This window comes from Equus quagga, chromosome 11 (genome assembly GCF_021613505.1).
Source record: "Equus quagga isolate Etosha38 chromosome 11, UCLA_HA_Equagga_1.0, whole genome shotgun sequence".
Classification (NCBI taxonomy): domain Eukaryota; kingdom Metazoa; phylum Chordata; class Mammalia; order Perissodactyla; family Equidae; genus Equus; species Equus quagga.
Window position 1 is genome coordinate 14,824,884 of NC_060277.1, and position 12,991 is coordinate 14,837,874.

General features: G+C 36.1%; 1 protein-coding gene across 3 annotated transcripts in view; it reads left to right on the forward strand.

Moving 5' to 3' along the window:
• Positions 1-12,991, forward strand: part of TBC1D32 (TBC1 domain family member 32) — a 188,844-nt gene that overhangs the window by 5,192 nt on the left and 170,661 nt on the right. For all 3 annotated transcript variants that reach the window (XM_046677841.1, XM_046677842.1, XM_046677843.1), the window contains exons 3-4: positions 5,149-5,310; positions 11,515-11,692. In XM_046677841.1, the coding sequence (XP_046533797.1) occupies positions 5,149-5,310; positions 11,515-11,692 (340 nt within the window). The remainder of the gene's footprint in view (positions 1-5,148; positions 5,311-11,514; positions 11,693-12,991) is intronic.

Consider the following 12,991-nt stretch of genomic DNA (forward strand, 5'->3'; position numbering starts at 1 on the left):
GCAATCTGATTCATAGATTTCTAGAAGTGTAACAATTATAGATCCATGTATTGATTGTGTAGACCATATCCTTTAAAAAACTATAACAAACTCCATTATTAGAAAATTTAAAAATGAGCAATGAATATTAATAGACTTCAGTTAAAATATAAATAAATGGAAACTGTATTTATTGTAGTCCATGACCATCAAAGATGTATTATTCCTATAATATTATATTGTTGGTCTTTCCAGCACAGTTAGAATTATGTTAAGTCTGAAGATGTTAATAAAGAAATGGGATAGCTGTGGAGAACACAAACCTTTTTTCGCTCTTCAGATCTCACCATGCACATCTGCCTTCTCTGTCTGAGAGCCAGCTGTGTGTTTGGGAAGGCAGTAGAGGGACTGTCAAATGTTAAAAAATTATTTAAGAGTAGCTTTGAAGGATTCTCTTGAAAACTTAATCTTTGAATTCTTCTGTTTTGCCTGTGTAAGTTTTCACCATTTTGTATAGAATATGCAAAGATTTGGTATATAATTAGAAATATACAAACCAGAAAACAGTTTACGTTTACAATGGCTGGGAAGTTTGCTTGCATAGGGGAAGATCTTCCAGTAATATAAGGCAGTGGTGAGTCACTGGAAGAAGCAAAGACTGCTTGGGTGATGATTAGAGGCTGTTTTCTGTGACGTGATTTAGTAAGTTTGGGTTTTGTTTTTCTTGGAGTATTTCTGAAAATTCTCGTTTATTATTTTAATCAAATATTACAGGACATTAAGTTTACAAAATATTTTTTTCTCCCTTTTCTGCTCTTCTTAATAGATAACTATTTCATTAAAGCTTAGAAGTTCCTAGCTATACATTTACTATAGCTATTAAATATTTAAAAGTAAATTTAGTGAATAACAAAATAAATTTTTAACTAAATTATACTATTAAATATAATATGCCAATTATAATTTTGAGAAAATAAAATGTAATAGATTTACCTCCCTAAATGAAAGAAGTTAAATAGTATACAAATTGGTAAAAATATGAGTATTACATTTATCCCTTCCCAATCTCAATTTATGACTACAGAACATCTTTTTTTATTACTTAAACATTTTTGCAATTTTTGCGTCTTTGGGGGAGTGTGGGGTTGTGGGAATGATGTGGATTTTGGAGTAAGGTGAATCTGAATTAGTAGCTTGTGAATTTGACAAGGCTCTTTAACTTTTTGATCTATATCCCCATCTATTTTAATCTCATATTGTAAATAAAACAATAAAGTACTTAGCACAGAGTCTTAACACATGGTTATGGTTTAAAAGTCTCTCCTTGCTTATATGCAAATCAGCCTGGTTGGTGGTTTGTCCAGAATATTGATTGTGACCTTATTTAAATGGAGATGCCCTGATAAAGGGGCTTGATTGATTGGGTATTTAAATTCCAGGCCAAGGAAGTTGTATTTGAAGGATAACAGGCAGCCGGTAATCAATTTTAAATACAGCAAATATTTACTGAGACAGGTATGTGACGTGGTGTGAGGTTTTGGTATGAGTAAAATGGCTTTAACTCAGAAGTAAATCATTGGTTTTTGAGGACCAATTTGACTACAGTGTTCGAGATAACACATGAGAGGGAAGAGTGAAGCCAAGAAGACAAGAAGGCTGCTAGTAATCTGTGTGAGGTGATGTGGTTTTGCTCTGATTGATGGAAATGAAGAAACGGAGGAAGTGATGAAGCCAAGGGATGTGTAGGAAATGTTAACAAGTGTTGGTGACTAGATGGATGTGATAGAGTGGGTGGGCATGGGATGCAGAAGATGGAGAAGGTAAAGAGCATTCCATGGTGTCTGTCTGGGAGTCCTGAAAAATAATGTTAGTGCCAGAAATGTGCTGGGTAGTTGGGAAGAAAGGAGTTCTTTTTGCTCTGCTCTACCCTTCCTTTCTTTTTTTCTCTTCTTTCTTTTGTCCTTACAGAGGGGAATATAGGAAGAATAAGAGACCATATATGGGGGGGTTAATTATAGCATAATGCTATGTGAAATTATTAACAAGTGGTAAATGAACAAGGACTAATGACTAAAACAAGTATTTAGAAAGGATAAGCAAGTTCAAACTAACAGCCACTGATATTGAAGGAAAGGAAGAGAGAAACCCTTTCCCAGTCCTATATTTCAGTCCAACAAGTATTGTAGAGGGTTTTACAGATGATATGCTAAGTGAATATGTCCTGTTCTCAAGGATATAAAGAATATAAAAATCTGGATTTAGATGTGGTCAGGAGCCAAGCAGAGGATACATCTTGTGACTACACACAAGATGGAATATTTTAAGTGCTAATGGAGAGGGGCAAAGTACTGTTAGGGCTTGGGAGAAAAAAGACTATCAGGTTTTGGGAAACCAAGAAAGGCTTTATCACAAGGTAGCATTTTAGGTTGTAGAAGATGATCTTACTTAAGGAGAGGTGGTGGTAAAACACTAAATTAGGTGAAATGATATTATCAAAGGTGTTGGGAAAAGAAAACATGGGGAGTGTTGGGCATGTGTAAAGGGTGGTAATGAAACGTAAATCTGGTAGGATAAATTGGGATCTCAGAGTGCTTTAAATGTCAATGGCAAAGTGGGTCTTAAATTTAATAATAATGACAATAATACTGAGTGTTCAGTTTATGCCAGGCTCTGTGATAGGTGCAGGGCATATATTATCTAGAATATTTATAATGATTTCCAAGAGAAATGCTTTCTGCATTTTATAGATGGAAAAAACTGAAGCCTAGAGAGGATATGTAATTTGGTTAGTCTCACATAGCTAATCAGTAGGGGAGGAAAATTAAAAACTAATTCTACCTAATTCCTAAAACTATGGCAGGACCTGCTTATTCTAAGTTATTGAGTTGATGCTTGGTCTGTTAATTGAAGAAGCCAGTTAATACAGAGGGTCATAAAATGATATCTACATATTTTAAATATTTCTAATATAAAGCAACTAAATGTGCATTTATTCGTTAATATTTTGAGTTGGTACTGCTTCTTTGGGTAGGAATCTGCTGATCAGATTCTAAGAACATTAGGCTAGTTTAAAAGCTCTCTGAATACAGAATCTGTCTACATCAGTGGTTCTCAAATTATGGTCCTGGGACCTGCAGCATTGGCATCGGCATTGGCCTCGACTTCAACATCAGCCTCACCTGGGAACTTGTTAGAAATGCAGATTCTGGGCCCCAGTCTGTACCTACTGAATTGAAGCTCTGAGAGTGGGGTCCAGCAATCTGTGTTTTAACAAGCCCTTCCGGTGATTCTGATCCATGGTATAGTCTGAGAACCACTGATTTATAGGATGACCTAAGAGGGCTCTTGCAATTGTTTAGCTGAAGGTTATGAAGATGTGAACATTAATCTGGTGGCAGTGGGAAGGGAAAGAAAAGTTGTAGAGGAAAAATTACAGAATTAGAGAGCTTGTTAACTAATTAGATAAGAGCCGTAAGGGAAAAGATTGTGGTTAAAGCTGTTTGAGGCTATACACAGGTATCTGGTTGAAGGATGGTGCCATTACCAAAGATATATGTTACAAGAGAAGGTGGTTTGTGAGTAGGTGGTAGGATGATAGATTTGGTTTTGATTATGCTGACTGATATGGTGAAAGGACATAAAGTAGCCTTGTCCATCAGGCAGTTATATAGAGGTCTGGCATCCTGGAGAGACGTTTTGGCAGAAGAAAGAGCTAAAGCAATCACCTGTTTTATTGAATTTGGAGTTGAAGCTGTGGGAGTGGAGAATACGTTTGCTGCACTCTTTCTTTTTAATCTAACTGTTTGCAGTTATAAAGTTTAAGTTTCTTGTCTACTGCCTCCTTAATTTAAAATAATGGGATGAAGTAGACATGATCATTCCTGAGTTACAGATGAGCAAACTGAGACTTGCCCAGGGTCACACAGCTAGAGTGGTAGAGTTGGCGCTCAGACCTTTTTGATTCTGAGCCTGTGCTTTTGCTATAAGTACATGCAGTAGCATGGCTTCCTGTCACATATCTCCATCTGACTTTTGAGGCCTGCACTGTCTGTGGCAGGCCTGCCACTTACACTAGTGAAGCAGTCACGGGGATTCTAGGAAGTAGCAATGTGTTCAGAGTTAAGGAGAAATGGGCAGGGGAGGAAATCCCAATCAAAAGCAGTTAAAATTAAAAATGAAGTCCTTTGACTGCCTACGTAAGGTGGCTGTTGTGTAGAGGACATTCAGTCATTTAGTGAATGTTGGACGGAAGACCATATGCTGGATGCCATGATGGACTCATAGTTATGGGGAGAAAATTATTTAGACTCTTCCTTGATCATCTGTACTGCATATATACAGGGCTTTTATACTGCGATATAGTCAAACTGAAAGTCTTGAACATAGTGGTATTTACAAAAATGGCCTGTCCTAAGTTGTCTTTGTCATTTGAGAGACCACAAAAATTTAACCTTCTAAATCATGGTGTTAATTGTAATCGTTGCTCTTTATTTTCAGTAAACATGTTTCATAAAATAATTATCCACTTTTGGAACACTTGCCCTCTCATATTCGCTGTATTGTCTGAATTTACAGACTAATTTTAATGTTACCATTAACCTAACAGTATGAGGAGAAATGTGCAATGTATTGAATTATCTAAGATACTTCTCTCTGTAAACACAGTCAGACAAGAGGTGATCAGGTGAAATGTAGGTCAGTTACCACTTTCAAAATGTACACAAAAACTCTTCTGGTGATGGAGCTTAACCTTTTCCTATTTATTCTTTCGTAATTGCTCTTACTCTCTTCTGGTTTTCCTCATCAGCTTGAATAGTTATGAAAATCTTTAACAACTACTTTCCTCACCCTTACATCACACATTACAGACAGGAGCATAATAAAGAAGTGTGAAAAGACTCCTAACCCATTAAAGGTTAGGTTGATCCCGAAATTTGCTTCCAACTTCCCGTCATGTTTAAATAATGATCTTGACCAAGTATCCCAGAAAAAAACAACAAAATTCCAGATTAGCTTGATGATTTGAGATGAATAAATACTTTAATCCTGGTTTAAGGTAAGAAAGCTAAATATGTTACGAATCTTTCTGTGCTAACATTTTTTCTGGGTATAGTTAATAATTTAGTTCATGATATTTATTGCTTTCATTTTTTTAAATATTTGTTTCAGCTACGAATTTGTGAAATACCTTAGACAGCATATATGCGACACTTTGGGGTCTATGATTGAAGAAGAAATGGAAAAGTGGACATCTGATCAGAGTCAGGGTGAGGAATCTGGCTATGACACAGTTGTACAGCAAGTCACTAAGAGAACTCAGGAGTCTAAAGAGTAAGTATGGCAACAATAATGTTTTAAAGGAACTTTTCTCTCAGCAGTGTTCCTTGAAAGCACTTGATTTAAGCCCCCCACCATCTCTTTCCCTCCAGAAGGATTCTCTAAAACAGTGAGACAGATGGTGCTACTCTTCCACTCAGCTCTCTCTGATTCAAAGAGAGATGAATCTCATCTCATTCAAAATAAAATCCAGAGTTCCTTCTATAGCCTGCAAGGTGCACCATGAGCCTTCTGCTCCCTCTCCTACCTCATTTCTTACCATATTTCCTCTCCCTCTGCTCCAGCCACACTGGTCTTATTCTTTCTCGAACAAACCAGGCAAAGCCCTCCCTCAGGGATTTGCGCTCATGTTGCTTCTGTTATGTAGGACACCCTTTCCCTAAATATTTGCCTGATGATTTACACCTTCACTTTCTTTTCTTTTTTGGTGAGAAAGATTGGCCCTGAGCTAACAGCTGTGCCAGTCATCTTCTACTTTATGTGGGATGCTGCCACAGCATGGCTTGACAAGCAGTGCTAGGTCCACACCTGGGATCCAAACCTTTGAATCCCAGGCTGCGGAAGCGGAGCACGTGAACTTAGCCCCTACGCCACCAGGCTGGCCTTTCACTTTTTTTTTAAAATAAATTTTACTTTTAGAGCAGGTTTAGCAAACTTAGACAGCACAGCAAAATTGAACAGAAGGTATGGAAATTTCCCATGTACCTCCTACTCCTACACATAGGTAGACTTTCCCATTGTCAACATTTCCCATCAGAGTAATATGTTTGTTTCAATTGAGGAACGTACATTGCCACATCATTATTTCCCAGAGTTCATAGTTTACATTAGAGTTTACTCTTGGTGTTGTGCATTCTGTGGGTTTGGACAAATTTATAATGACATCTATCCACCATTATGGAATCCTACAGAGTAGTTTCACTGCCCTAAACATCCCCTGTACTCTGTTTATCCATCCCTCCCTCTTTCAGGCCCTGGCAACCACTCTAACCACCTCCCACCCTCCAATAATCCATAGTGTTTTTGGGAATTGACATTACACTGAGAAAGAAACTTGAAATAGTTTCGATACAGTATGGTAAGTGCTGTGAGATATGCAAAAGATCATATGGAAATATAGAAGAAGAATATATCAGTTAGAAAACATCTTACACAGCTATAGCAAATAGACACCAAAATATAGAGCCTCAAAGAAGGCAATTTTTTTTCTCTTACATAACAGTTCACGAGTCCATGAGTGCAGGGATAGGTAGGTGGATCTGCCCAATGAGTTCATCCAGAGAACCCAGGTCCCTTTTATTTTATTATTCCCTCACATCCTAGGGCAGGGGCTAGCAAAATTTTTCTGTAAAGGGCTATGCAGTAAGTATTTTAGGCTTTGCAAACTGTTGTAGTATGAATATAGCCATAGGCAGTATGTAAATGAAAGAGCATGCATATGTTCCAATAAGACTCTGTTTACAAAAACAGGTGATAGGTTAGTTTAGGTCCAGAGTACGTATTTTGCCAACCCCTGTCCTTGGGTATTACCTTCATCTGTGTGGTTGAAGCAGGCACACTAACTCTGCAGCTATTTCAACCTGGCCAAAGGAAGGAAAAGTAGGGGGCAAGGTTCTTTATCCATTCACTTTTTATTGGCTAAAACTTGGTCATGTCCTCACACTTATCTACACTGGGGACTTGGAACTTTAATACCTAGCTGATGACTCTGTGCCCGAAGTGAAAACTTTGGGGAAGGGTTTTAACCTAACACTACCTGGAAGAGGGGGAGGATGAATACCGGGGACAGTTAATAAACTCTCTCACAAGTATCATTCAGCCTAGTCTGACAGTCGTCATGGAAGACTAAAGAAGGTAAGTTGGTCACTTACGAGCACAGCTTGTATTAATTAGACTCCATAGAACTAAAATATCAGTGCTGGAAAATGTCTTAGAAATCATTTGTTCTAAGCCCCTCATTTTACAGACCTAGAGAGGCAAATTAAGTGACTTGTCTCAAGTGGTACAGTTGTTTCATATTGGAGTCCAGTGTGGAGGCTGTCTTTCTCTTAGTTCCCTTTTGGGGGCAATTTTCAGTGTGTATCACCCTGTAAGAATTCTTAGAATGTTCTTTTTATAGTTACTTGTGTTCTTGACTCCCTACTAATCCACTGTAGATTCCTAAGGGCAGGGACTGTGTGGCGTATACATATCTGACTTTCAACCCTTTATAAACGCTCTCCATGTATATTGTTCATTGTTTGCTTGCCTTTCTAGCCTGACAGAAGATGGGGAACAATATCGTTTCTGCTTGAGTTGGTGCCTTAAAAACCTTGTCTTTTGACTAAAGAGGTCATGAGGCTGAAAGTTGGCCAGGTGAATGGAAGCCTCGAGTGGAAACCAAGTGGATGCTATAGACGTTAGGGAGCCACTCTGGGTTCTTGAGTAGTGGAACAACATGACAAAATGCCTACCTCTCATTCAAAAAACCATTTAATACACGGTAGTAACTGAGGTGAAAGAAGGTTTGAGGTTTCCTTCTCATATTCAAGCTCAGCTACGTGGATATTCCTCATTTTAATTCTCTTTCATCCCTTGCCATGTGATGGATGTTTGAAGGTTTGGTTTTTTTCCCCCCAGCATGAGATGTGACACAACAGGAGACTTCAGGGCTGTAAAGGGCAGGATGGGCAAGTAGGGTAGATTTCTAGTTTCTCCGTAATTCACGCTTATGAGTGTTGCTCTATTCTTTAGCTTCTAATTCGTAGGGCAGCTAGCATATTAGTGTTATCTGATGTTGAAAATTGCTTTCTGAAGCTAGATGGCAATTTTTTTTATTCTAATAAAAATTTTATATAATTTTTATGCACAGTAAAATCTTTTTAATTTGGATCCCACAAATTTATTTTTGGTGATGTTTTGGAGACATGAAGTTTGCTTTGTTAATTCTATTCTCTGGACTTGGAGGTACGTGATGTCTGTAGATGTCTTTGGCATCGGGTTTCTTTCCATGCTGGGCCATCATGGTTGCTTCCTATTGCCGTTTGAAGGCAGGCATTGAAGCTTAGAATCTTTCCAGTGTTAGAAAAATTGGAATATATACCTGAGCTTATATTACCTATGGTATTTTAAAGCATTAAATTTGATTTATTTTTAAAGAGCTAAACTTTTCTCTATGACTTTGGACAAGACTTCTTTCCCTTTGTGACAACTTATTGTATTATCTAAATAAATATGGTGTTGAACAAAGTGACAGTGTACAGCTATAAATAAATTTAGCAAGTTCTAACCACTAATATGTATTAAATAAAAGCTATAGAGATCAAGATTTCTTATTTCTGGATTTGGAGGGAAAAAAAAACTGGAGTCATCTCCATCTTTGGATAATATTGTAATTCCTAGTAGTCTGTTTTTTGCAGTATTATTAAACTTATTCTAAAAGGAGTACTAAAACACTTTATTAGTCAGAAAATGAAAGCATTTTAATGCTAAGAGCAAAGTTTTATATGGGATTGTTAGGAAATTGCTTTTTATCTTTGGGTAAACCATTTAATTTTCTTGTGTTTTAATTTATCCATGTGTAAAATTAATACGATAATAATTACCTCACAAAGATTTTAAATGTCTTAATGAATGTTTGTCTTCTGCTTTGTGAATCATGGATGAAAGATTTCAAATTGCACAGAGTATTTTCGTTTGATTTTAATTTTTTTGTCATTCTTCAGAAATTACTTAGTGCTAATGTGGCAACAGTACATCTATTAACAACATTTTTACTGTAATACTTACAAATTACTTTCCTAATTAAACATTTTGATATTTATTTTTTAAATAGTGGTTTGACATAGAAGTATTCGTTTGTAGAATCTGTCATACATTACTCATATGCAAGTGGAAGTACTTACTATGTAGATTTTCATTGTTAATTGATGTGATTTTTATTCACTACCTGTTAGAGCTTTTTCGTATTTTGACTTCTTGGGGTATGAAAGAATCTTCTCAGTGGAGTCCATATTCTATCCTATATCTGGTTTTCTGTGGCTTTTTCAAAATTGCAATGGCTGCTATTGAGTTCTAGTTCATTTAATTCTTGATATTGAGGTTTAGCTATCTGGTTTCTTCTTTTTTTTTTTCATTTTAAAAATTATTATTCTTATTTCTTCCTGTGGCCAGTTTGCCAATATTCCTTGCAGAAGAATTCATGTCAGTGGTTTCAAAAATTCATGTTTTCTGGAGCAAATGTAAAATGAAACAGATTTTCTAAGGGTTTTAATTACCCTTGCTCTTACCCTGTAAATCATTGAGATTTACTTTTATATTCCTTCATTAAATAACCATATGGTAAGCTTTAAGGGGACAGGTCTTTATGTTGTTCACATGGCTGTATCTAACTGCAAAGGGGCTTGGGAGTCTAGCTTAGTCCTGTGCCCAGCTGTAGTCCAGTTACTGTAGAAGGAGACAACAGCTTTTGGTGCGTAGCTATTGATCGCCGCCGGGGCATTGCTGCGCTTCCCTGTTTCTTGCTCCTCAGAATGTGTACAGGAGGAAGCTGCGGCCTGCTGGCTCAGTTATCCTGTTTGTTATTTGCCGCTTAGTCTAATGAGTGTCCTAGGATTCTTTCTTGGTCTTTATATCCCTTTACTTTAAACTTGGATCTTCCTTGACTCTTTCTCACCTCTATAGCAGTTCTTTTCTGTATGTATTTCCCCCCTGTGTTGTTCCTAAATTCAACATTGTTTCCATATTTTTATGTATTCTTATAATTTCTGAGACTTTAAAAATATTTATGTGTATATGTATTATATTAAATTTGTTTATAGTTATAACAAATTGTATATTGTTAGATAATATGATTATATAATAATATATTTTAAATTATATATAGAAATTATGTATATTTAATGATATGTAATTTAAAACATATTTTAAAATTTCTTTAAACTTTAAAATCCCAGTCTGCTATTTCTATCCAAATCCCCTAGCATGATTTTATTGCTTGTATAAGAGAAACTACCTTACCTATTCGTCCTTTGATTTATGCAGTTACAATGATCCATTAATCTGAAATATAAAGAAAGGAATGTTTCTGTGCTTATTTTCCTAATGTATTTCCATTATTGTAATGATAAGCAATAAATATATGTATCATGCTTTATATTTTACAAAGAACTTACAGGTATATATTCTCATTTATTTCTTGCTACAGTCGTGTGAAATAGCTTAGCTAGATTGTATTCTTTTTACCTCATTTTATAGTTGAGGAAAAGAGACTTATTTATGATGACAAAGCTGGTGAGTAAAGTAATCAGGATTCTAATCCAAGTTTTCTGAGTCCAAATTTAGTGTTTTATTCACTATGTTTATTTACATCGTGATGCCTTTTTGTTTTAAATATGGAAATTTCAGTGGTCCAGGTCACATTCCTCCCTTGTAAAATAAAGGGTAGACTAGGTTATTTTAATGGTTCCATCTAGTTCTAAAATTCTATTTCTTGGGTTTTTGGGGATCTCAGCCTAATATTAATATGGATGCCTAAGAGTTTTCACTTAATGAAAGGAGAAAATTATTGTAAGTTCTTCTTGAGATTCTAAGACCCATAGAACTAAGAAGGATCTTAGAAGTTATCCACTTCAAACTCCTACCAGTTTCAGGAACCCCTTTGCTGTCGTCCCTGACAGTGGGTTCTCTAGTCTCTGTTTGAAAGGACCCACTGATAGCTTACCTCTTACTTAGGTCTTAGTTTTGGCTATATACGCCTATAGATGGAAAATATAAGCAGCGGAGAAGGGAAGGAAAGAAAATAGAGGAAGGGAGGATAGGGAAAGAGATAGAAGTAAAACAAGGAATAAAAGTGACGTGTAAAATGGGCTGTGTTTTGGTAGTATGATATTAGCAGTTGACTTTGTTGCTAATTGTTGTAATCTATGCCATTGGAACATCTTGCCTTAGATTCTTTTAATTTTACTACCTTGGTCCGTGTAACCAGATGGAAAAACCTGGGAAATATAACACATTTTGGATTTCCTATTAAATTTTATTCCTGTTTTGTGAATTCTGTTGTGCCATTTATTTTTAAGAAAAACTGACAGATTTTTTTCTCTTTAGAATTGTGTTCTTAAAGGAAGTTTACAGAAAAAATAACCAGGTAGTTTAATTTAGTTTAATGTTTTAATTTGTGCTAATAGTCTTTCTCTTACTAAGACTGCTTTGAATTTAAAGATACAAAGAAATGATGCATTCCCTGAAGAACATCATGATGGTAGTGGTGGAATCCATGATTAACAAGTTTGAAGAAGATGAGATACGAAGTCAAGAAAGGCAGAAAAAAATGCAAAAGGAGAAAAACAATAGTTACTGCACAGACAATTGCTCTGATAGCGATGCGTCATTCAATCAGGTGTGTTGTTTAGTTTTGCGTTTATGTCTTGAAATGGTGTTTAATAGTTACTAGCTTCAATACATTCTAATTAGCTAGATTTTTTTCTGCTTTCTAGTTTTAAGATTCAGAAGAAAACAATAAAATAACTTAATATTAAAGATTTAATCCATGAGATAACATCTTCTAGAATTATATGTTCAGTGAATGATTACATTATATGTGAGACTATTCTTAATGAGGTAAGGAAATAAACTAATGGATTTCTGATTTAAAAAAATAGTAACACTTGAAACAAATCTGCTTAAGCTTTAGTTAAATAAAACATCTTATTCCCAATTAATCCTTATTAATCAAAGTTTACATTATAGATGAGATATGAAGATAAAACATTTCCCTTAGCTATTTTCCGGAGATCAAGATTGCTGTGAATTGTTAGTTTTAAAACATTAAGCTTTTATTTTGGTGTGAAGAGATTTGAAGTTTTACATTCTCTTTCCAGGTTATTGGAATCCTTGTCATTTGGATAAAGCGAGCTAAGAGAAAGATAGGCCAGTGGGTAGAGTAGTCCTGATAGAAGACATGAACTTCCACACAGAAACTTTCAGGCCAAATGGAGTCTGTTTGACCTTCGTGTGAATCCTACCTGATATTTTTAGTGAAACATTTCACCTAATTAGCTGTAACACAGGGACATAGCTATAACATAGATCGTAACCATATACCAAAAAGGGATTTGAGGAGAAGGGGGAAACACCAAAAAAGTGTGTATATTGGTCACAGTTACCTTACACAGTCCGAGGGACTTTGTTAATGTGATTAAATTAAGGCTCTTCAGATGGGCAAAGTATCCTGGATGTTATCACAAGGGTCTGTTTAAGAGAGACTCAGGAGGGCCAGTCAGAGAAGGTGCTGTGCAGACTGGAGATGGGGTGATGTGACTGTTAGCTTTGAAGGTGGAAGGAAGCTCATGAGCCACGGAATCGCAGGCAAGGAAATGGGTTCTCCCCAGAGCCTCCAGAAGGAACACAAACCTGCTAATGTGTTTAGACTTCTGACCACCAGAACTGTAAGATAATAAATTTGTGTTGTGTTAAGTCACTAAGTTTATAGTAGCTTGTTACAGCAGCTGTAGGAAACCAATATAACGCTACTGTCCTTACCAGTCACCTGTCTTCTCCACCCTCCACACAAAGGCCAGAGCTTGTCTTCCCTGTTTTTTAATTTCTGGAAAAGAAGATATTGTACCTTCGACTTTGTGTTTGAACTACCTTTTGAGAATATTCTGGGAACAGTCTAAGCTCCATCTTGTTGCTATGC